The sequence below is a fragment of the Nannospalax galili genome, unplaced genomic scaffold, assembly GCF_000622305.1.
Source record: "Nannospalax galili isolate Female #2095 unplaced genomic scaffold, S.galili_v1.0 scaffold1736, whole genome shotgun sequence".
Classification (NCBI taxonomy): domain Eukaryota; kingdom Metazoa; phylum Chordata; class Mammalia; order Rodentia; family Spalacidae; genus Nannospalax; species Nannospalax galili.
This window is the reverse complement of record NW_008338645.1, coordinates 159,375-184,632: the sequence shown is the minus strand read 5'-3', so window position 1 is coordinate 184,632 and position 25,258 is coordinate 159,375. Positions and strand designations below refer to the sequence as shown.

At 42.8% G+C, this 25,258-nt stretch overlaps 1 protein-coding gene across 1 annotated transcript in view; it reads left to right on the top strand.

Annotated features, from left to right (window-relative positions):
* Window positions 1-1,546: 1,546 nt before the first annotated feature.
* LOC103734305 overlaps window positions 1,547-25,258 on the top strand; it is a 66,879-nt gene continuing 43,167 nt past the window's right edge. Inside the window, exons 1-9 of the mRNA XM_029563542.1 lie at window positions 1,547-2,522; window positions 5,514-5,653; window positions 8,304-8,456; window positions 9,030-9,118; window positions 9,841-9,967; window positions 11,230-11,310; window positions 13,295-13,374; window positions 14,448-16,255; window positions 16,342-16,387. Of these exons, the coding sequence (XP_029419402.1) occupies window positions 8,432-8,456; window positions 9,030-9,118; window positions 9,841-9,967; window positions 11,230-11,310; window positions 13,295-13,374; window positions 14,448-16,255; window positions 16,342-16,387 (2,256 nt within the window). The 5' untranslated portion in view covers window positions 1,547-2,522; window positions 5,514-5,653; window positions 8,304-8,431. The remainder of the gene's footprint in view (window positions 2,523-5,513; window positions 5,654-8,303; window positions 8,457-9,029; window positions 9,119-9,840; window positions 9,968-11,229; window positions 11,311-13,294; window positions 13,375-14,447; window positions 16,256-16,341; window positions 16,388-25,258) is intronic.

Here is a 25,258-nt window from a genome sequence, read left to right as displayed (position 1 = left end):
ACCTTTCCTCTGACCTCCAAAGATAAGATAAGCAGATTCTACCTGATAACCAGAGATTTTAGAAGTTGTTTATCATAACAGCTTTTCTCTTTTCTTAAGAGGGAAAAAGTAAACACTTCCAGACCCTAATCCTACCTGCTTTTCCTGCTTCCCCTTCCCTGATTTCTCCCCCAAACATTCCCCCCTTCCACACCCTAAAGCCCCCATATATAAAGTCCCAGCTCACAACCTGTGGGCTGATATCTTTCCCTGACATCTTTCCCTGCCCTTCCCTGACATCCTTCCCTGACATCCTTCCCTTCCCTGACACCTTTCCCTTCCCTGAGGGAAAGGTGCCCCATGCAAAATAAATCTGTACCCCGCTGAGAATTCCATCTGTGCCTCAGTGCCTTCCTCCATCCACTTGTGCTCTCCACCACCCGCTCGCTCTCTCCAACATTCCTACCTATCAGTTCCCATTCCCTGCCCTTCCCTGACATCCTTCCCTGACATCCTTCCCTTCCCTGACACCTTTCCCTTCCCTGAGGGAAAGGTGCCCCATGCAAAATAAATCTGTACCCCGCTGAGAATTCCATCTGTGCCTCAGTGCCTTCCTCCATCCACTTGTGCTCTCCACCACCCGCTCGCTCTCTCCAACATTCCTACCTATCAGTTCCCACAATTTTTCCTATTTTGTCTCAGGAGGGCTCAAGGAAAAGGGACAGAGTCACTAGAAGAATGTGACAGGAGAACAGAACCTGGAGGAAGCAACATCAAAATTAACATATAAAAGAGGCCTTTTATCCCAGCATTCAGGAGGCAGAGGCAGGTTGATTGCTGAGTTTGAGGCCCAGACAGGACAACAGAGTGATGAGACTCCTGTCTCAAAAAGAGGGGGAAAAAGTCAGTTGCCAGAAAAAGACTTGAAGCCTTTCTCCACTGGGCTTCATACAACAAATGGAGAAACCCCAATTTACAAACCTAGGAGAGGCAGGTACTGTGTAATTGTCCTATATAGGGACAGGAGTCTCTCGGCCTGTCTTTTGGAAGAGCTTCCTTTTCTCTGCTCTCTAGCAGACTCCCATTCTTGGGAGCTCCTCCCCCCACCCAAAAGTCTTTAAAATTTCTTCTCATTGTGTATGGTGTGTGTGTGTGTGTGTGTGTGTGTGTGTGTGTGAGGGGGGGAGGGTTGGGGCCTGTGTGTGGAGGTCAGAGGACAACCTGCAGGAGTCCTCACTCCACCATGTGGGTTCCAGGGATTGAACTCAGCTCATTGGGCTTAGGTGGCAAGTACCTTTATCTGCTGAGCCATCTTGCAGGCAAATCTTCCCCCTTTTATTTCTACAGTTTTTTTTTTTTTTTGAGACAGGGTCTCTCTGTAGCCCCAGTTGGCCTGGAACTCACTATGTAGAGCAGGCTGGCCTTGAACTCAGAGATCTGCCTGCCTGTACCTCCTGAGTGCCGTGATTAAAAGTGTGCACCACAGATGTGGCTAATTTCTATTTTTTAAAATATTTATTTTTATGAGAGTTTGCATGCATATAAGTGCACATGCTCCCAGAGACCAAAAGAGGGTGTTGGATCCCTTGGAATGACGGTTGTGCTGGCCATCCGAATGCTGGGAATCGCTTTCCAGTCCCATGTATTTTCACTTTTAACCATGTGTCCCTAGTCTAATTCTCTGCATAGGTCATCAGGGGCCCTGAAACTCCCCATCCTAAGACAAGGGGTGGAGTTCCTGGCCTGATCTGTAGGGGTCTTCCTGTTCTCCACACAGCATGGCCCCAGCTGAGGCAAGGCTGTCAGCTCAAGTTGGCCTTTGTACATGTTTCTGAGACCAGCCGGAACTCTCACGCTCCAGGGAGGAAACTCTAATTTCTCCACCTGAAGGGTTCTAAACTATGAGTCTCAGAATAAACTCAAACTACTCCGGCAGAACCCGGGGAACGGCGGTTGAAAGCGGAAATGACGTCATCCACCCCTGATGTGGCCTTGCTGAAGCTGGGTCAGTCTAATTTATCTCCCAGAATGGCTTCCAAATTGCTTGAGCTGGAGCCAGAGCCCGGAGCCGGGTGCTCCAGTTTGAGGCCAGAAGCAGAAGCAGAAGTGGCGTCAGTCATTGTCCTCCGTCTCTTCCGGCGCTGGCTCTGGGCTGGGGGCGGCTGACTTCCTCTCAACCTGCGGGATCTGGAGACTCAAAAACTGGTTATGCAGCCCCAGGCCGGAAGCGGAAATAATTCCAGTCATAGTCTTCCGTCTCTTCCAGCAGCCTGGACTCCAGGCTTCCTGGTTCCGGGACCCTCGGCTGCGGAGTCCAGGCCCCGCATCCCAGTTCCTCTGGCGGCTACTCAGAGGCCGCGGTTCCCGCGCCCGTCGGCTTCCTTGGGGCTCTGCAGACCGGCGACCACCACCCGGGCCGCCACAGCCTCCCGGGCGGCCTTCGGGAGGCGTTTTCTTCCAGAAGGAAAGGGATTTCCCCGCCGTTCATTCCTGGTCCTTCGTGCCCCCTTCTAGGCGAGCTGAGGCGGCTAGGGCGCGTTCTGGTGAGCGCTGGGTGAAAGCTCCAGAGGGCGTCGACCCCTCCTTGTCTTTGTAGACAAATATATCGTGGGGAATATGGCTTTCTCTCTGCAGTTTCCATTTTTGCTCCTGACAGGAAGTTGCAATTGGGTGGGAAGCCGCGTTTTGAGCTGCGCAGAACACCGCGTATGCTGAAAGAAAAAGTGTTCTCTCCATGAGAACTTACTAGGCCACCACATCTGGCAACGTGAATTTTTTTATAGTCTCAGAACAAAAGTCAAAAATCAAGGCATTTTTCAAAAACCTTGCTGCGGACATAAGGTGGTTGGGTTCTCTTACAGGTTATAGTTGCTGTTTGGATAACTTGTCTTTTTGAGACAGGGTCTCCTTGTAGCCCTAGCTGGCCTGGAACTCTGTAGAATAGGCTGGTCTTGAGCGCAGAGAGCCACCTTCCTCTGCCTCTGCCTCACAGAGTGCTGTGATTAAAGGCACGTGCTGTCCTGACCACTTTTCGGTTTTGTTTTGTTTTTGGTCTGATGACATTCTTAACTTTTGGGCTGTTGGAAGCTAGTGTTCTGCTAACAGAACAGTTTACCTGATTTTGAAAAGGATGTATGTTCAGGCACAGAGGTGGGCACTGAATGCCTATTAAGGGGGGTAAAGGAACCCCCAGATAATTTAGACTCTGGATCTGCAACATTCTGACCTCTATAATCACTAAGTTATTAGCCAGTCTTATAGACTCTTCAGGTAGGTATGTCCTGCTGGCCCTCCCACTGGCCCTCTCTCCCTCCTCTTTTTCTTGCTTTCTCTCTTTCAACTTCAGTCTCCAACAGTTCAAAGGAAATAAGTTGAAAATTGCAGCTTTGATAGTTAAGCTGGAAATGCCTGGTAATGCATCTTAAACTAAGGAAATTTAAAATATCATAAATATATGGCATTCGTGAAAAAAGTAAAATTCTCCACATTGTTCCAAAATAACCATTTGGTCATTCTTGGTTCTAATACCCCTTCAAGTTTTTTTTTTTTTTTTTTTTTTTTTTTTTTTTTAAAAAAAAAAAAAAGTGTGTGTGTGTGTGTGTGTGTGTGTGTGTGTGTGCATGCATGCATGCATGCATAAGTGTAGATGCCTGAGGAGGCCAGAAGAGGGTGTTAGGTCCCTTGGAGCTGGAGTTGCATGTGGTTGTAAGCTGCCCAACATGGGTGTTGGGAACTGTACTCTGGTTCTTTCAAAGAGGGGCAGGAGCTCTTAACCAGCCCCTCTTTAAAGTTTGTATGTGTTGCAGTTATGTTCTTTTAAGTAAATTCTTGGTGCCTAGAGCAATAGTTATAGTTTTTCTGTTTTGTTATCTTGCAACAATCACTCCATCTTTCAGAAAGTTTACACATTGTGATTGTATTTGCCTAATATGTTTATTTCCTTGCACATGTGAGGCAAGTGCTGTTCCATACATTCCTAGTCTCTTTCTGACATATTTAAATGCTTTTTTCATTTCTTGTGTACTTGAATGGTTGGCTACAGCAAAGTGACAAAATTTAGCCTAGAGATATTGGTGAGCTTGTAAGCAGTGGAGGAGACTAATGTGTAATCAAGGAAATTAATATATTACTGCAAATTGATGAAGACTCAGAAAGTAAAGGACAGTATTTTCTGTTTTTGAATAGGGTAGGTGAAGTGAAGAATGATGATTAACCCAATACCAAAAATATTAAACATCAAAAGAAAAAAATGAAAAAAAAGAAAGGATGTGAAGTTGGGAGGGGGACATGGTAGGGGAGGGAAGTGGTGGTAAATATCAAAATATATTGTATACATGTATGAAATTCTCAAAGAATAAATAAAAATATATTAAAAATTAGAGCAAAATAGTAAGTGAAAAACGAACTAGATGTTGGAGTTAGCCATGTTGATAGGGAGTAAGGGAGTAGGCGATAGTGACTCCTCCCTCCTCCCAGAATACTGGGAGGCATTGGAGCTGTCTGTCTGGCCTCTGAATATGTCACTTGAGTCTCCCTGGAGAAGGGTGTTATCACTGTAGTGGTACATGTGTGTTCCTCCGAAGGTGGGTGCCATTGAGGTCCTGCTTGCAGTGATAGTGAATGGCACATCTGTTAGGTAGCCTGGAAAATGTGTGTCATTTCCTTTTGGAGGTGGACACAAACTGCAGTTTAGACACTAATATAAGATAGAGAAATTGGTATGCCTCACTTTAACTTTGACTTATTTGAATTTCATGATAGTGTAATACCTAACTAATGTCAGTTCTTTTTAATTTTTTTTTAAATGGAAGATGGGATTTTTCTGTTTTGTCCAAGCTGACCTTGAACTCACTGTCCTCCCACTCCTGCTTCAGCTTCTTGAGTTGTAAAGTCAGTTTTTGTCATTTACAATTCTCTTGATAATGTGGAATCTAATGAAAATAGTGTGAGCTGGGTATGGTGGCACCCAGTAGCCTGTAATCTTAGCACTTGGGAACTAAGACTGGGGATTGCCAATTTGAGGCAGTCCTGGGATACACAGACCACCATCTCCTGTTTTTTTGAAAAATTGTATTTGTCTCAGAGTAATTTAAAGTAGGGCCTATTCAACTTCAAGGATTAAACTTGGTTATATAAAACCTAAAATTACGGTTGGAGAGATTGCTCAGTGGGTAAAGATGCCTGCTGCCAAGGATGGAGTTAGATCCCTTGGACCCACACAGTGAAAGGAGAGAACTGAGTAGTTCTCTTGACCTCTACATGTGTTCTGTGGCTTATGTCCTCTGTCCCCCACAAAATAAAGTAAAAATGTAAAGGAAAAAAACTAAAAAGGTGATTATCTTCATGGCTTCTCCATGTGGCAGACCATTACATGGTACCTTATAGTGTATTACTGCAATCCTAATATTGAGGTTCTGTCTGTGAAGGCCCCATAGTCAATGTTCAGTAGCACAGTAACATGACTGATTGTCCTGTATTCAGTCATGTGTTCTCCCTTTACATGTGGCTAACATACTGCTTATTGCCTCTTTCAGCAGCTTTGTAGCCTCTTTGTACCTCCAGGAATGCCTTCCACGTTTTCCATATGACCCTTGGAGTACCTCAACAATTTTTCCATCACACAAATCTTTGCAGAAGACAGCCTTGTTAAATCCACCTTTCTATAGGACCAAAGGTAAGGCATGAGATTTGGCATACTTCTTTTGTTTGGGGGGGGTGTTATTATTTATGTCTCCCTGTAGCCCCAGCTGACCTGGAACTCACTATGTAGACCAGGCTGGCCTGGAACTCACAAGAGATCCTCCTGCCTCTGCCTCCCAAGTGCTAGGATTAAAGGCATGTGCCACCACTCTTGGCCATTTATTTTTATTTTATGTGTATGAGTGTTTTGCCTGCATGTATGTAAGTGCACCTGTGTCATGCAATGCCCTCGAAGGTCAGAAGAGGGTGTTAGATCCCCTGGAATTACAGACAGTTGTTAGCTGTCATGTGGGTGCTGGGAACCAAACCTTGGTCCTTTGGAAGAGCTGCCAGTGCTCTTAAAGTCTGAACCATCTCCCCAGCCCTCACACATTTTTAAAAATGTGAACATATGTGTTTATGTGTGCATGGATCCACAGGTGTGCCTATGGTTGTATGTGCCTCTGGAGAGCAGAGGACAACCTTGTGTATCATCCCCCTTTGAGATAGGTTCTCTCATTGGCCTACAGATCACCAGTTAGGTTGGAGTGGCTGGCCAAGGAGCTCCAGGGATCCTCCTGCCTTGCTTCCTAGCTCTGAGATTACAAGTGTATGCCACCATGCCTGGCATTTTACATGGGTAATGGAGATCACACTCAGGTTCTCATGCTTGTTAGGCAAACTCTTTACTGACTGAACTCTCTAGCCCTTGACACTTTTTTGAGGCAGGGTCTCTCTGGCTGACCTTGAGCTCAGAGATCTGCCTGCCTTTGCCCCCTGAGTGTTGGGATCAAAGGAGAGTGCTACCACATACATGCCTTTGAGTCTTTGAGGTTTTCTTTCTTTTTTCTTTGTTTTTTTGTTAATTGCTTTTTGACAGAATCTCCCTAATCATAGCCTGCTTGGAAGTCATGATGTAAATGAGGGTGGCCTCCACTTCACAGAGATCCACCTGCCTCTGTCTCCTGCTGGGAATAAAGGTACATGCCACCACTCCTGGCATGAGGTTTTCTTTAAAACCTCTTCTTTAAAAAAATTTTTTTTTGCTTCTTTGTTTTTTTGTTAATTGCTTTTTGACAGAATCTCCCTAATCATAGCCTGCTTGGAAGTCATGATGTAAATGAGGGTGGCCTCCACTTCACAGAGATCCACCTGCCTCTGTCTCCTGCTGGGAATAAAGGTACATGCCACCACTCCTGGCATGAGGTTTTCTTTAAAACCTCTTCTTTAAAAAAATTTTTTTTTGCTTATTTGTATTTGTGTGTATGGGTAACTCACTGGAACTCACTATGCAGACCAGGCCGGCCTTGAACTCACAGAGATCTACCTGCCTTTGCCTCCTGAGTGCTGGGATTAAAGGCATGTGCCACCGCATCTGGCTATTAAAAAAAAATTGCTTACCTATTTATGTGTATATACATGTATGTGAAAGTGCCCAGGAACGGCACTGAATCCCTTGGAGCTGGAGTTACAGGCAGTTGTGAACCCCGAGAGAGAGAGAGAGAGAGAGAGAGAGAGAGTAGGCCAGAGGAGTTTGTTCTTGTTTTGCCCTGTTCATCTCTACTGTAGTCCTTTGAGACAGGGTCTCTCACTGAACCTGGAGTTAGGTTATCCCTGTCCCCAGCAGTGCTGGGCTTAGCTCGGCCTGATTTTTTATGTGGGTGTTGGGGATTTGAATTCAGAACCTTATGTTTTCCCAAGACATTTTACCCACTGAGCCATCTCTTCAGCTCCCACTTTCTTGGGTTTTTGAGACATAGTTTCATTATATAGCCTATGTTGGTTAGGGACAGAGGTGCAGACTTGCCCCCACTTCCTGATTGAGCCCTCTATCTATCCAACATAGTGAATGGATGTGGGTATGCTTTAGAATTAGCAAATCAAAGTGCTGAATGCAGCTCTTCCACATTATATCTTCACTGAAAACAATTATAATTGAGAAGAATGCTTGACATTGTGTGTATGAGATTGTTTTAGGCCTAGGGATGAAAGGACAAGATTGTCTGGTAAGGAAAAGGGTGGATCAAAGCTTGTAGTACCCCAAATTGATGCTTGGAGAAAGTTTTAAATAAAGATGTGGGTGAGGCCTAGATCAGCAGCATAGCTCCAGGAGACATCTGGAGGAATGGGTGCGTCTGAGTTCAGGCTCACTCATAACTAGAGTCAAGAGTCAGGCTGTTTATTCAGGTATAACTGCGATGTTGGCATAGTAATGCTGGCGCGTGTGTGCGTGTGCGTGTGTGTGTGTGTATGCTCATGCTACAACATGCTTGTAGAGGTCAGAGGACATCTTGCAGGCGTTGGTCCTCTCATTCTGTCATGTGGGTTCCAGAAATCAAACTCGGATCAGCAGGCTTGGTGACAAGTGCCCTTACCTGCTGAGCCATTTTGACTGGTCCTGAATCTAGATTTTGTTAAAGCATTAAATATTGATAATGATGCCCTTGAAGCCTTAGGATAATGTATATATATATAACTTGTAGCATATTGTAGTCCTTGGTAAATAGCAGTTGGTGTTGCTATTGCTTATGTTGTAGTGTGCATCATTTTTAGTGGCTTTCACACTTAGCACCATCAGAGAGAGCTACTTATGATGCTTGATGATGGATATGTAACACATACTGATGAGTGATCCATGTCTACAGGGATGCAGGTAATGTCAGAGAGAGAGAGGAACAAACTGCCACTGGCTACTTAAATGTAGAAGCTGCCTAGTTGTATCCTTGGAATTCTGGAAGAGTGTTTGGGTATATTTCACCATCACCTTTACAGGATGGAAGCCATCAATTTGTCCCATGGTAAGTCCTGCTGATGTTAGGTGCTCTTTGCACAGATGGATGTTGGGGATCTGCAGGCACTGAAGTTGGCCAGAGTGGGTTCTCTTAAAGTCAGCCTTCCCTATCTGTGCTTTGGTTAAAGATGCTATATGATTTCATTCGTTAGTTCCTCCAATATGGGCAATTACCGAGTCACATTTCTCAGAGCTTATTTTATCTTATTTTTTGAGACAGGTCCTCTGCTGTAGCCCCAGTTGGCCTGGGACTTGCTTTGTAGATCAGACTGGCCTGGATCCCAAAAGAGATCTTCCTGCCTCTGCCTCCTGAGTTCTGGGATTAAAGGTGTGTGCCATCACACCCAGCTTATGGTTCCTTACTTGAAAAATGAGACTATTACTTGTTGTGATGGACAGCCTGACTTGCTGTGCCTTTTTCTCCCTTTATGAGACTGACTGGCTTATGGTGTTCCTGTGTATGTGTGTGGATTTTGTGGGAGTTTTGAACTAGGATAGGATGACATCCACACATGTGAATATGGGAATTATGGACAATTTTGAGTTCTCATACCTTTCATTTTAATTTTTTCCCTGCTAGGTTTATTTTCTAGAGGCCTACCCTCTTTTCATGATGAAAAGGCAGTGGTGGAAAGGATGATGGCTCACTGTCTGACAGATTATTACCAGGTATGACTAAAGTATAGCCTTCAAAATAGCGTCGTAGCACCTACCAGGCAGACACAGTTCCATGTAGGCAGATTTTTCTGCAGAGCTTCTGGAAGGAAATAAAGTCCCACTCAAGGACTGAGTCATTAGTTGAAATTCTCCATGGACTGGAGCCTTTATATTGGTAAAGGATTACGTTGAAAATCATCCCAGTATTTCTGTAATTCCTGCTTAATCTTGACCCTCATGCCACTGGTATGTATTTTTGATTTTGCCGAGTGTTCTGACAGTTGGTAAAGGGCATGAATGTTTCTTTTTTCTGAAAGACTTTATTACCTCTCATTGTTGTCAAGTGTGTGCAGTGTGTTTAGCAGTGCATTTAAGAAGAAGGTGATAAAATGAGAAAGAACACCTGGTTTGGTTTTGGGTAAGGGTAAGTTGAATGCTATAAAAGACATGGGAGTGGAGTTCAGGTATAGTGGTGGGCGCCTTTAATCCCAGCACTCAGTAGGTAGAAGCAGAAGGTTAGAGAGTTCAGGACCAGCCTGGGCAGCATTGCCAGACCCTATCTTAAAAAAAAAAAAAGACATGAATGTGAAGAATATGAGTAGTAGTGAACATGGATACAAAGAGTTCCTAGGGTCATTCACCAAACCTGGTGTAGACTCTGGGAGAGCTCTCAATTCTGTGTGGGCATCGATGGAGATAGTAGTTGGCTTAGATCAGCATGTATGTGCTTATAGGACTCAGTTACCTTTGAGGATGTGGCAGTGGACTTCACCCAGGAGGAATGGACTTTATTGGACACAACACAGAGAAACCTCTACAGAGAGGTGATGTTGGAGAATTACCAGAATCTGGCCACAGTAGGTGAGGTCGCCATCATTCTGTATATACTTTGTTTTCTTTTTAAATTACATTTTACTTATGGTGTGTGCCATGTGCACATGGGAAAACACAGGGCAACCTACAGGGATTGATCCTCTTTTTTTTTTTTTAGAGAGATTTATTTTTGCCTTTAATTACATGAATCTGTGTGTGTCTTCATGTGATATGTTCATGTGAGCTCAGGTGCCCTTGGAGGCCAGAGAGATTGGATCCCTTTGGAGTTGCAGTAATAGGTGATTGTGAGCCACTGAATGTGGGTGCTAGGAACTGAACTTGGATCCTCTGCAAGAGCAGCAAGCACTCTTAACGACTGAACAATCTCTCCAGCCTCACAAGTTGATTCTTTATTTCCACCATGTGGGTCCTGGGGATTAAGCTCAGGTTGTTACCCTTGGCTGCAAGCACCTTTACCTACTGAGCCATCTTGCTGGCTTGAGGAACAGAAATATCTTTTGTATTTACTGTTTTAGGGTTAGTGATATCAGCTTTGAGGACAGTTGAAAATAATAGGTCCCTGTCTCTGCCCTATTGTATTTTACTCTATTGTGATTTTTTTTTTTTTTTTTTGTCTTTTTGAGTGAGTCAGGGTCTCCCTGTAGCCCCAGCTGTCCTGGAACTCACTATGTAGACCAGGCTGGCCTTGAACTCACAGAGATCCATCTGCCTCTGCCTCCCAGCTGTTTTGTGCAATGCTCACTGAGTCAGAGCCCCTGGAACTACAGTTAAGGACAATTGATGACTGCCATGTGGGTGCTGGGAATCAAATCCTGGTCCTTTAAAAGAGCAGCCAGTGCTCTTAACCACTGAGCCATCTCTCCAGCTGCTACTGTGATGGTTTTTAAGGCATAGTCCTACGATCGCCCCAGTATCACCTTTAGTGCTCCAAAAATGACTTGTGACTCTACCTTTGATAAACTGCAGTCAGATGCCATGAGAGCCTATACCTTTGACAAATGAATCAGAAATACTTCATTTGTAGAGTTAATCAACTGCATTTTAACAGTCCTTCCACATGAATCTAATGATGACAAAGAACTCTTTGTTTTACTTTATTTTTTGTTGATTAACACTAGTGCTTTTTAATGTCTGTGTAACCATCTCCTGGGGCCAGAAGGGTCAGAAATCAGTGCCTTATGGACACAGAGTGGGGACATTTGCATATTGGGGTCTTTAGTAGTCATTTGGAACTGTAGTATCATTTCTTACTTGATCTACTTCATGAATGCATCTTTCCTCATGTACAGGGTGTCAGCTCATTAAACTCAGCTTGATCTCTTGTTTGGAAGCAGAAGAGTTGAGGATAGTGGAGAGTGGAGTCTGCCAAGGTAAACGTTTGTAGTTCAGGTTTTTTGGAGTACAGTGAAAATGTTTTATCCTGATTCTGTGAATGGCACAACAGGACTTGAGCAAGCTCAGCAAGTGTTTTACCACTGAGGTACATTCCCAACAAGAGAAAACTTTTCAGAATAATAAATTTGAGTCAGAAGGTTAAGGCCATTGGCAATGTTTGGATGTTTTGGGAGCTCTTCATTCCCAAACTCCATTGCTTTCCATCTGTCCAGACATTCTTACTATCTCACTGATGGCCTGTTCTTTCTAATCAAGTGTATGATTTAAAAAAAACATTTATTATTTTTATGCCAGGCGTGGTGGCGCACGCCTTTAATCCCAGCACTTGGGAGGCAGAGGCAGGTGGATCTCTGAGTTCAAAGCCAGCCTGGTCTCCATAGTGAGTTCCAGGACAGCTGGGGCTATGGGGGGGAAAAAAAAAGCACTAGTGTTAATCAACAAAAAATAAAGTAAAACAAAGAGTTCTTTGTCATCATTAGATTCATGTGGAAGGACTGTTAAAATGCAGTTGATTAACTCTACAAATGAAGTATTTCTGATTCATTTGTCAAAGGTATAGGCTCTCATGGCATCTGACTGCAGTTTATCAAAGGTAGAGTCACAAGTCATTTTTGGAGCACTAAAGGTGATACTGGGGCGATCGTAGGACTATGCCTTAAAAACCATCACAATAGCAGCTGGAGAGATGGCTCAGTGGTTAAGAGCACTGGCTACTCTTTTAAGGACCAGGATTTGATTCCCAGCACCCACATGGCAGTCATCAATTGTCCTTAGCTGTAGTTCCAGGGGCTCTGACTCAGTGAGCATTGCACAAAACAGCTGGGAGGCAGAGGCAGATGGATCTCTGTGAGTTCAAGGCCAGCCTGGTCTACATAGTGAGTTCCAGGACAGCTGGGGCTACAGGGAGACCCTGTCTCAAAATGACAAAAAAAAAATATATTATTTTTATTTTATGTGTATGAATATATTGTCTGCATGTATGTAAGTGTACCCTTGATGTGCAGTGCCTGTGGAGGTCAAAAGAGGGTGTCGGATTCCCCTGGAACTAGAGTTATGGGCTATTGTTAGCTGACATGTGGGTGTTGGAAAGGTACTGGGAATTGAACCGCAGTCCTCTCCAAGAGCAGTTAATGCTCTTACCCACTGAGCCATCTCTTTAGTTTCTCAAGTGTGTTATTTTCATGTGTGTTCTTTGTCCAGGCCTTACCTTTCCAATAATAGTTTCTTTTCATCAAGACATTTAATTTTCAGAATAAACTACTCATCCCTAAATTTTGGCTCCTGTCTTCTTTATGATTGTCAAATTTTGTTTATATTATTACATCATCATCGTCATCGTCATCATCATCATCGACATTGAATTCAGGGCCTCTTTTACTCTGACATGGAGCTGTATCCCCAGCCAGTAAAATTTTAGACAAAGCCAATTTACTCAAATATAACATAGCTTTGCTTTTTGGGGGGCGTGGGGGTGGGAAGGGAGGGTTGAGACAGGGTCTCATGATGTAGCCCTGGCTAGCCTGGAACGGGCAGTGCAAACCTAGCTGGTCTCAAACTCACAGAAACGTGCCTGCTTCTGCCTCCTGAGTGCTGGGATTAAAAGTATGTGCCACCATTGTTTTTAACTTGTTTAATATGAAAACAAATACAAATACTACAAATGAACTGTATAATTTTTTATTGTTATTTTATGTGTATGAGTGTATTGCGTGCATGTGCACCCATGTTTCACAGTGCCCATAGAGGTCAGAACAGAGCATTGGATCCCCTGGAATTGGAGTTACAGACAGTTGTTAGATGCCATCTGGGTGCTGGGAACCAAACCTGGGTCCTCTGCAAGAGCAACCAGTACTCTTAACCACTGAACCATCTCTCCAGCCCCCCAAATGTATAAGTTTTAATATTTCTAATCTCTTTCACTCTGGAAACCCTTATTTATGTTTTTCTGTTTAATTTCAGAACAGGCTATGCGGTTTACCACCAAAGGGATAGCACTTCAGGATATTTTTTGGCTAAAAATGGCAAGTGAGCTACAACTGGTAAGATTCACAAGAGGTATTTTTTATTTTCTACATTTAAATTGACTGAGCATTTCATGATAGAAATCAGTGCAAATGAAGGCGTATTAGAAATAAATAGCCTACGTAGGAGTAGTGTCTGGAGAGGTGCACCAAACCTGGTGAGAAACGTGAGTTCCCACCTATAATTATAGGCACTGATGCCGTTTGTTTTCATCTTTGAAACAAGGTCTTTCTTCCTTATTATTTCTTATTATTTATTTATTTATTTTTTGTTTCTTATTTATTTTTGGTCTTTTTGAGACTGGGTCTCCTTATAGCCTCAGCTGGCCTAGAACTCACTTTGTAGACCAGGCTGGCCTTGAACTCATAGAGATCTGCCTGCCTCTGCCTCCTGAGTTCTGGGATTAAAGGTGTGTGCCACCACCACACCAGGTAAGACAAGGTCTTTCTTTTTTTTGTATAGACTCTAAAATATATATATTTAGAGATAGATCATATACAGCATTCTGAAAATAATTAATTGGAAGGAAAAAAACCCACAATACAGTTCAGGACTCACCACCAAGTAAGAGAAGCTGCTGTACCCTGTCCCCTCCATTACAGAGGCACCACAGAAGGGTCTGTACATCATGGTCCCAAACACAGATTGTAACAATAAAGTATGTTGCACAGGGACTGAGAAATTAGGTCAGTTTGTTGTGTTTCTCCTTGTTGGTCTGGTAGGCAGCCAAGGTCAAGGGCTTGTTTTCATGAGGGAGAGCCTAAGACAAGGTCTTTCTGTGTAGCCTTGGTTGTCCTGGAATTTCCTTGTAGACCAGGCTGGCCTTGAACTTACAGAAATTCACCTGCCTCTGCTTCCTGAGTGCTTCAGTTAAGGGTGTGTGCCAGCCACACCTGGTGACATTGAGGTTTTAAAATGATTTCATGAAAGCCTTTCAGAATTAGTGCACATGACATAAGATGCTTGTTGTAGGATTTGTTCATTCATATTGAGTGTATCCATGTAGTAAAAATGAGAAAAATTATGTTCAGATGGGTGGGATATACTAATGAATTTAAAAAACTTTTTCAGTCACTTTATTTTCTATCAGCAGGCAAGTAGCCATAATGGAGGAGAACTCTATGACTTTAAGCCATGTGGAGAAGTCCTCAAAGAATCCTCATGCAGTCTTACATGCATGGGCCCTCAAAATAGAAAGACCACTTATGATTCTGTTCAGTATGGACAAGGCTTTCCTGTGTTGCATAAGGAAACTTCTGCAGAAAACCTTCCTGTAATGAGTCAATATGGAAAAGGCTTCAGTCTGACTCCAAGTGTTGCTTACCAGACAACCTGTGTACAAGCCAAATCTCTTGAATCTAGTGAATTTCAGCACACTTTTGGTAGTCAGTCACCTGGAAGACTTCACAGTGAAGACAAACTCTTCAAATGGGAGCAGTGTGGTGATGCTTTTAACTCCTCCACAAATCATGCTGGGAAAGGTCAAACACACACTGGAAAAAAATCCTATGAATGTAAGGAATGTGGGAAAAGTTTTAAATATTCTGCCAATCTTAATATTCATATGCGCACCCATACAGGGGAGAAACCTTATCAGTGTAAGGAATGCGGGAAAGCCTTTTCTAGGTGCTATCCTCTAACTCAGCACTTAAAAACTCACACTGAAGAGAAGCCCTTTGAATGTAAGTTTTGTGGAAAAAGCTTTCGAAATTCCTCATGCCTTAATGATCACTTTCGGGTTCACACTGGAATAAAGCCCTATAAATGTAAGGACTGTGGCAAAGCCTTTACTGGGCGCTCTGGCCTTAGTAAACATTTGCCAACCCATACTGGAGAGAAGCCCTATGAATGTAAGGAATGTGGAAAAGCCTTCACTTCAACTTCAGGCCTTATTAAACATATGAAAAGTCACATGGGAGAGAGACCCTTTGAATGTGACCATTGTGGGAAAGCTTTTGCTTCTTCCTCAACACTTATTACACATTTGAGAACACACACTGGAGAGAAGCCCTTTGAGTGTAAAGTATGTGGAAAAACATTTACATGTTCTTCTTACCTTCGCATTCACATGCGAACTCACACTGGAGAAAAGCCCTATGTATGTCAGGAGTGTGGCAGAGCCTTCACTGAGCGCACAAGTCTTACTAAACATTTACGAACACACACTGGAGAGAATCCCTTTGAGTGTAATGTGTGTGGAAAAGCATTTGCATGTTCTTCCTACCTTCATAATCATATACGAACTCACACTGGAGAGAAACCTTATATATGTAAGGAATGTGGGAAAGCCTTCACAGTTTCGTCACACTTAAGTAAACATGTGAGAATTCACACAGGAGAGAAACCCCATAAGTGTGAGCAGTGTGGGAAAGCCTTCACTGTGCGTTCTGGTCTCACTAAACACATGCGAACTCACACTGGGGAGAAGCCCTACAATTGTAAGGAATGTGGGAAAGCCTTTACTACATCTTCAGGCCTCCTTGAACATATAAGAAGTCACACAGGAGAGAAACCATATGAATGTGACCAATGTGGAAAGGCCTTTGCTTCTTCCTCATATCTTATTGCACATTTGAGAATTCATACTGGAGAGAAGCCTTTTGAGTGTAACATGTGTGGGAAAGCATTCACCTGTTCCTCTTATCTTCATATTCACATGCGAACTCATACTGGAGAGAAACCCTATGAATGTAAGGAATGTGGGAAAGCCTTTGCTGTTTATTCACATCTGAGTAAACATGTGAGAATTCACAGTGGAGAGAAAGCCTATAAATGTAAAGATTATGGGATAGCCTTCAGTAGTTCTCATCTTACTGAACACTTAAAAACCATTGAGAAAAATCCTCTGAATGTAAGCAATGAAGAGACTCCTTTAGGAAGTCCTATTGCATTGTGTTAGCAATGCATTCAAATTCACAGTGGCAAGAAACCTTATCAATGTAAGACATTGGTAAAGTGTTTCTGTGTCCTGGTTCCCTTCAAAGCCCCGAAAGACTCATGTTCCAAAGATGCCTCATGAACTTAAGAAGTGTGGGAACTCATCAGAATTTGCTCATAATCTGGCTCACAAGAAATCCCTTTGAGTTGTACAATGTCAAACATGGAAAGCCTTCACTATTTCTTGAACTCACTAAATGGGAGAAAACCTGTTGATACATGATATGAAAAGTTATATTTTGGTTGAGTAGTTTGATGATCACTTAATACCACAGTAGAGAAAGACCATGAAAATAAGAAATATTGGAAAGTAATTTACTACATTTGTTGTCAACCTTTAATAAGCATGAAGTGCTTCATACTTGAGAAACTGTTCATGTATGGAATATGGGAATTGTTTCTGTCTTGAAATACTAACAGACATGGCTTGTTATAAATTTATTTTAGACATTTGCATTTGTAATATTTGAAATATTTTTAATATTTGCACTTACGACTTTTCAGTCTTAAAATATATTTAAAATGTGCAAGCTAATGTGGAATATATGTGTACATTGTGAAATGATTATCATAGACTAATTAAAATGTGATGTAGTAAACTATTTTTGTTATTATGAAGCACTTTTTGCTGTCTTAGAAAGTTCAGAGACAGTGCATCATTATTATTTTTACCAACTATATATTTTTGTTGTTGTTGTCTTTTTTTGAGACAGGGTTTCCCTGAGCCCCAGCTGGGCTGGCCTCAAACTCACAAAGATCCGCCTGCCTCTGCCTCTCACCAATCATATTCTTAGTCACTCATCTTTTAACTGAATGTTATAACCTTTCACAGTAGCACATTTTCCCTAAGCTCTTGGTAACCACAATTATATTTTTCTTTTCTGAGTTTGATTTTTACACTCCATATTTAAATATGATCATGTAGTAATTTTTGTTTTGGTGTCTCGCTTATTTCACATAGCAAAATGTCCTCCAGGTTTATCTCTGTGTCCTAAATGACAAAATTTCCTTAAAAAAATTGTGTAGTCTGCTTTATTTTATGAGTGTTTTGCCTACATTCATGTAGGTGCACCGTGTGTGTACAATGCCCATGGAGGCCAAAAGCAGGCACTGGATCGCCTGGAGCTGGGCTTATGAATGATTGTTGGTTCTGTGTGGGTGCTGTGACTAAACCTGGGTCCTCCACAAGGGCAGTAAGTGCTCTTAACTGCTGAGCCATCTCTCCAGCCCCATATTTTGCTTTTCACACACACACACACACACACACACACACACACACACACACTTTTTGTGTGTTTATTCTCTGTGTGTGCATCTGTATGAATGAGGTGCCACATCACTCGTGTGGAGGTCAGAGGACAACCTTGGGTACTGGTCCTTACCTTCCACCTTGAGACATTCTCTGCATCTCTCCAGCTCCGAAGAAATTTTGTCTACAAAGGAACACTTAGGTTGCTTGTGTACTTTGGCTATTGTCAGCATTACTAAATCAAATATAAGAATGTAAATATCTGTTTAGTCATTCCTTGGGTGCATGGCCATTTGTTTGTTGGATTATTTGTTGCCCTATTTATAATTTTATGAATAACTTCTGTACTGTTCCAGATAGCTCTACCAGTTTTTATTTTATTCAAGATGATGTTTCTGTAAACCATTTTTACATCTTTCCTGTTTGGATGCTTTTTATTTCTCTTCCTTGCTTAATTGCTGTTGCACAAATGTATTATAATGAATAGACATTCCAAGCAGGGATACTCTTGTCCTGTTCTTAATCTTGAAAAGCTTTGGGCTTTTCATTGAGTATGATGATGGCCACCCACTTATCATATACATATAGTCACTAGTAAATTAAGCTGCAGTCATTCTATATCCAATTTGTTGAGGGTTTCATGAAAGGCTGATGAATTGATTAAATGCTTTTTATTTTTACAGTCTTTTTGCAGTGATTTTTTTTTTTTCCTATCATTGTTAGGTGACATTTGATTTTTGCTTATGTTGAATTAACCTTGCATTGCAGGTATAAATCACAACTGGTCATGATGCATACTCTTTTTATACAATATGTGCTTCAAATGTGGATGGATTAAATTTGCCCATCAAAAAAAGACAGACATGAGCCAACAAGATGGCTCAGTGGGTATACACGCTCACCACCAAGCCAGACAACCTGAGTTCAGTCCTGGAACCCATGTGGTAGAGGGGGAGAATTGACTCCTGAAAGATGTCTTCTGATCTCCACATGTGTGACAAACATGTGTGTGCACATGCAACACAAACATAAATTGTAAAAAAAAATTTTTTTTTAAGATAAACTTGAGAACTGGGCTTGGTGACACACGTCTTTAATCCCAGCCCTCAGGAGGTAGAGGCAGGTAGATCTCTGTAAGATCAAGGCTAGCCTAGTTTACAAAGTGAGTTCCAAGCCATCTGGGACTACAGGGAGGCCCTATCTCAAAAAGACCAAAAAACAAAACTGCCCAAGAAGGTGTTTGAGTGGTTAAGACCACATACTGCTCTTTCAGTCAGATGACCTGTGTTCGAATCCCAGCACCTACAGGGCAGCTAACTGTTCGTAACTCCAGTTCCAGGGGATATGACAGTCTCTTCTGTCCTCTTCAGGCATTGCATGACATGGGTGCACTTACCTACAAGCAGGCAATACACACATACACATCAAAAAATAAAAATAAATGAAACATAAAGAGTAAAGAAATAAAACCATAAGAGTCCCCTGGTCGTTTTTCAGTTCCATGTAATCCATTCAGGTTCTGTGGCTGCCCCCCTGGCAGCCACAAAAACCATCTATAACTCCTGTTTCAGGGGACTCTTCTGGCTTCCAAGGGTATCGGAATGGTGCATATAACACGTAGATAAAACACTCATATACATAAAATGACATAATTTTTTTAAAAAAGTGGAATGGGTCGGGCATGGTGGCGCATGCCTTCAGTACCAGCACTTAGGAGGCAGAGGCAAGCAGATCTCTGAGTTCAAAGCAAAACTGTACACATCTATATTCTGCCTAAAGAACAGTCAGTGTTCTTATCCGCTGAGCCATCTCTCCAAACCCTCTTTACTCTTCTTTATCCACGCACGAGTGCCAAAAGCACAGGCAACTCTTTTTTATACTCATTGGAGTACAGCTGAATGTTTTCAGGACAGTGAATAATAATAAAGTGACTAGACTATAGCAATTTAGTAAAATATAATGACCACAGTAACAGTGCCACCATAATATGCCTTGAGAGATAAAGGTATCTCCTGAGAAACTAGGGGAGTACTGGAATTCCAGAGATAACTCCCCAGCAAGCGTTCCTGCATAAACTTTCTCCTGAGACAAGACTCTCCAGGCATACATGTTCAAGGTTCAGCTAAATTTACTAAGCATATTTTTTAAAGCTATAGGAACAATATTTCACAGTCCCTTCAGTTGTGAGCCACCACGTGGGTGCTGGAAATGGAACCCGGGTCCCCTGTGAGGGCAGCATGCTCTCAGAATTGCCCAGCCACTTCTCCAGCCCCCACACTGCTTTTTCAGTGGTTGCATAAACCTGGCCTGTGGTGCTCAACTTTGATCCTGGCACTTGGGAGGCAGAAGCAGGCAGATCTCTGAGATCCAGGCCAGCTTGGTCTACATTGCAAGTTCCAGACCAGCTGGGAGACCCTGCCTCAAAAAACAAAAAAACAAAAAAAATCAATGGTTCCATAATATTTATATATAATTAGTTATTGAGGTTTGAATATAATGTTAACATTAGAAAAGGTCTTTATTTGTGTGTGTGTGTGTGTGTGTGTGTGTGTGTGTGTGTCTATGTATGTGTCGGCAACATGTGTGGGTGCCTTCAGGGTCACAGAAGGTGTTGGATCCCTTGGACCTGGAGTTCAGGCAGTTTTGAGCTGCCTGGCATGGGTACTGGGAACCAAACTTAGGTCTTCTGGAACAGCAGCAAGTGTGCCATCTCTCCAGTCCTATAGATGCTTTTAAAAAAAATATTTATTACTTTTATTTTTTGTGTACGAGTGTATTGCTTGCATGTATGTGAGTGCACCCATGTTGTGCAATGCTGCCGAGGTCAGAAGAGGGCTTCGAATTCCCCCGGAACTGGAGTTGAGGATGGCTCGTAGCTGCCATGTGGGTGCCGGGAATCGAACCCAGGTCCTCTGCAAGAGCAGTCAGTGCTCTTAACTGCTGAGCCATCTCTCCAGCTCCCCTATAGGTGCTTTTTGTCACTGAAAAAATACTTCAGAACCTCAAGGGATTGTTGCACTACTTTCCTGCAGAGAAATCTCTATTCATCCTAAGTGAGGGGGCTACAGAAAGAAAGATTCTAAGTCTAGCTTGGAAAAATATATTAGAACTGTTTACAGGAGCTTTTTTTTTTTTTTTTTGAGATGAGGTCTCAAAAAGCTGGTGCAAAAGCTGACCTGGAACTCTCTATGTAGACCAGGCTAGCCTTGAACTCACAGAGATCTGCCTGCCTCTGCCTCCTGACTGCTGGTACTAAAGGCATGCACCACCAGGCCTGGCTCTAGGGGTATATTTTATATGGCTTTAAAGCTATAGAAGAGTTGGTGCAAAGCTAAGAGTGCTCCCTTGGGTCCGAACAGTAGAGATGGCTGCAGGTTCACACAAAATCAGTCTGGGAAAGTACAGGGTGTCTCTGCTCTTACTAGGCCTTCTGGCCTTGGCAAATGCTGTCCAACTGTGGAAAGGGTGCCCAGTTTTGCTGTAGTCTGACACATAGGACAGATAAATGGTGTCTTGCTGCAGGACTAGTTCCACTGTAGGGCTTTATTTTGGCTCATGGTCTCAGAGGTTTTAGTGCATGGCTGGTTGGCTCTTTTGCTTCTGGCTGTGGTGGGAAAGTGTATCATGGCACAGATGGTATGGTAGAGGGCTTGGTGGAGGACATGGAGCAGAACTGCTCATCTCATGGTGGCCTGAGAGCAGCGAGTGCCTGAACTAGGAGGATCTGTCCCACTTTCATTCCATCCAAACCCACTGCCTATTGGATGAGATTGGGTCTTTCCCCTTAATCTCTAGAAATAACACCCCCAGACACAACCACAAATGTGTTTGGATAATCTAGGTGTTCCTCAATACAAACAAGCTGGCAAGATTTTTGTGTATGTTTTGAAAAACCATTTTGTATTTCTTCTGAATCCAAACCTATTTGCTTCCCATTAAACAAAATGTGTGGCCATCAAACCACCTGTCAAAGACTACTCATTGGGGCTAGAATTTAAATATACTAATGTGCAACATTCTCACCACACATACGTTTCTTGAACAGGTAAAAGGAAAAATTATCCTATGCTTGCTTAATGGAATACTTTTGTAGAAAGAAAATAATTACAAGTGGTAGTGACTTTCTAGCCCATGTCATGATCAGCAGATTAAAGTAACATGGACACATCACCATAGACTCTGTATGACAGAAGAGTAGGCATGGCTTAGCCTGACTTGTCAGGATTTCAGAAATTGAAATTAGTGTGGTCCATGGTGCAGTCTCATTTGGATGCGGAGGTAACTAAGTATGTGTTTCCGATCTCCACCAGATTGCTGACAGAATATATATCCTGTGTTGAGCGTGACCCCCAAGTTGGAAGGAGAGAACCAACTTCTGCAAGTCTTCCTCTGACCTCCACAGATGCCCATCCACATAAACAAAAATGTAACAAAAAATCTCAGTGTTTTATTCAGTGTTTTATTTTTGGAGATTGGCTCTCACCATATAGTTGGAAAGTTGGTGGGAGGACAGACTCCTGTAGGTTGTCCTCTGGCCTTCACACACTCACCCAAACATACAGATGTGCACATGCACACACATACAAAATAAATATGTAAAGTAGCAAGAACCATATTTACATTCCAAAAGAATTCAGCTGTTACTCCTTTCAGGAAGTGACTGTGAAAGTGGGGCTGTCTTTTTAATTCCATCAATCATTAGTGCAGTAGGAATTAGAAGTGTCTAGTATGAGTACATTTGTCATGTTTACCCACTTAGGAAAAGTGATTAAAAAAAAATTCTGGGTCTGGGTGTTGGTGCATGCCTGTAGTCCTAGCACTCAAGAGGCAGAGGCAGGCAGATCTCTGTGAGTTCGAGGCCAGCCTGGTCTATGTAGTGAGACCCTGTCTCAAAACAACCTATATCACAACATTTTATTATGTTATTTAATAAGTAAACTGTATTGCTATATATAAACAATGCTTTTTTTTGTCCTTTAGTCAGGATCTCCCTGTAGCCCCAGCTGGCCTGAAGCTCACTATGTAGACCAGGCTGGCCCCAAACTCACAAAGATTTGCCTGCCTCTGCCTCCCAAGTGCTGGGATTAAAGGCATGTACCACCACACCTGGCCTAAAGAATGATTTTAGCACAAAACATAGCCCGTTTCTGCCAATCTAAGTGGTCTGTCCTCTTCAGTCAATCCTTTCTTTAGGCCTTTGTCTCCTATTTTCCCTTTTATTTATCAGACACCATGCAAAACTCTTAATTGTTCATTCTTTTATATTTTCATTGTTCCAATACAAAAATGAGTTTTGTTTTGTTTTTTAAATCTTAGGTTGCCCTGTATATTCCAGGGCCTGAGAAATGTCCCCTTAAGTACAAATATTTGCACACTTTGTCCCCAGATGGTGGTGATGTTTTGGCATTTCAGAGGTGCGGCTTTGTTGGAGGAAGTGTGTCACTGGGCTGGGATTTGAGAGTTTATAGCCTTGGAATGATTCCAGTTTACTCTCTGCTTTCTGCTTGTGCTTGGAGATGTGAGCTCTCAGTTCTTGGTTCCTGCTGCCATGCCTGCTGCCTGCTGCCATACCTCCTTGCCATGATGGGCTGACTCTTATCCCTCTGGAAACATAAGCTAAATGAGACTTTTTTTTTTAAGAGACTTTTTTTATAAGTTGCCTTGGCCATGGTATTTTATCACAGTAACAAAAAAGTAACAATACAAATACTTGTGGGGCTGGAGAGATGGTTCAGCAGTTAAGGACACTTGCTGTTCTTCCAGAAGACCTGGGTTTGATTCCCAGCACCCACATGGCAGATAACAACTGTCCCTAACTCCAGTTGCAGAGGATCCAATGCTCTCTTCTGGCCTCCGCAGGCTTTGCATGACATGGGTGCACTTACATACTTGCAGGCAATACACTCATACACATAAAATAAAAATAATATTTTAAAATAATAAAAACAAACAAACAAACAAAAAAACCCCAAATACTTGTAAAATAGCACTGATAATGCAGGGTAGGTGTTAATGATTTTTTTTTTGTCTTTTTGAGACAGGGTCTCCCTGTAGCCCCAGCTGGCTTTGAACTCACAGAGATCCACCTGCCTCTGCCTCCCAAGTGCGGGGATTAAAGGTGTGCGCCACCATGCCCAGCTGGCTCTACTTTTAAAATACTTTTGAATAGCTTTTTGTGGAGCTAATAAAGTTATTTTGAATATGAATTTAACAAGATGACATAGAAAGGATAAGTTGGTGAATGTTTTCATGGTTTTAGATTTATTAAATTGATAACTTTTGCTGTTACATTAAAAATTCAAAACTTGTAGCCCGGCATGGTGGAACATGCCTTTAATCCCAGCACTTGGGAGGCAGAGGCAGGCAGATTTCTGAGTTCAAGGCTGGCCTGGTCTACATAGTGAGTTCCAGGACAGCTGGGGCTACAGGGAGACCTTACCTCAAAAAAGACAAAAAAAATTTCAAACCTTTTAAATTTATTTTTATTTTATGAGTGTTTTGCCTGCTTGTATGTAAGTGCACTCCATGTACGCAATGTCCTCCGAAGTCAGAAGAGAGGGTTGGATTCTCTGGAACTGGAGGTACACATGGTTGTTAGCCACCAGATCAGTGTTGGGAACTGAACCCAGGTCTTCTGCAAGAGCAGCCAGTGTTCTTAACTGCTGAGCCATTTCTCTAGCTCCTAAATTTTTCTTTTTTTATGTTTATTGTGTCCGTGTTTGTGCAGATGGAGGTCAGTGGACAACTTTTAGGAGTTAGTTTTCTCTATCATGTGGGTGGGTCCCAGGTTGTCAGGCTTGGTGTTCACTGAGCCACCCTAAAGCCCCCTCTCCCCCAGATGCCAAAATGTTTACTGTGGGGTCTCTCCCTTTCCTCGTGGGTCATTGGCCACCGTTCCATGAGGACAAAGGGAGCAGAAGCCACGAACGGGGTCAGGATGGCCAGTGAGCACTGACGGAAGAAAGCCCTTCCAGGGAGGCAGGTTCAGTGATACAAACAGCTCCAGACTCAGTGAAACAGCTCCTTTTATTCAGTGGGGGTTAGGAAAAATATAGTTTGGAGGCAGTAGCCAATGCTTCAGCTGATAGGTGCTCACAGTATGCTTTATTTACATATGGCAGTAGGCTCCTATCATCTGACTATCGGGCAATGCCTAATTATCATATAGAAAAAACCTGGGGGTAGTTTTTACTCCAGGTAACTATGCCAAAGGTCATGTTCCAAATAAGGTCAGGCATCCCTGCTTGGTGGCACTTTCCAGGTAAGTCAGGCAAAGAGCAGGAGGCCCCCTGCTGAGAAGGGGCATCCTTCCATATAGCACTGAGCCCCTTAGAGCTATCCTGTAGACATGGAGGACTACAACCCTAGCAGCAGGGTTCCCCAACAGTTTACGTATGGTAATAACATCATTCTAATGGCTGCTTTTGCAGAGGACCCTGGTTAAATACCCAGCATCCACATGGAGGCTAACAAGCACCTCTAACGGCAGTTCCAAGGAATCAATGCCCTCTTCTGACCTCCACGGGCATTGCACAACATGGGTGGGTGCCCTTATATACATGCAGGCAATACACTCATACACATTAATAAACAATATAAGAATTTAAATACAAATTTTAAAAATTACATTATTTCTTTTGTGTACGGAGGCAGGGGGGCTTGTGTGAGCGAGGTCAGCCGGTTCTCTCACAAGTCCTCAGGCTTGGCACACTCGC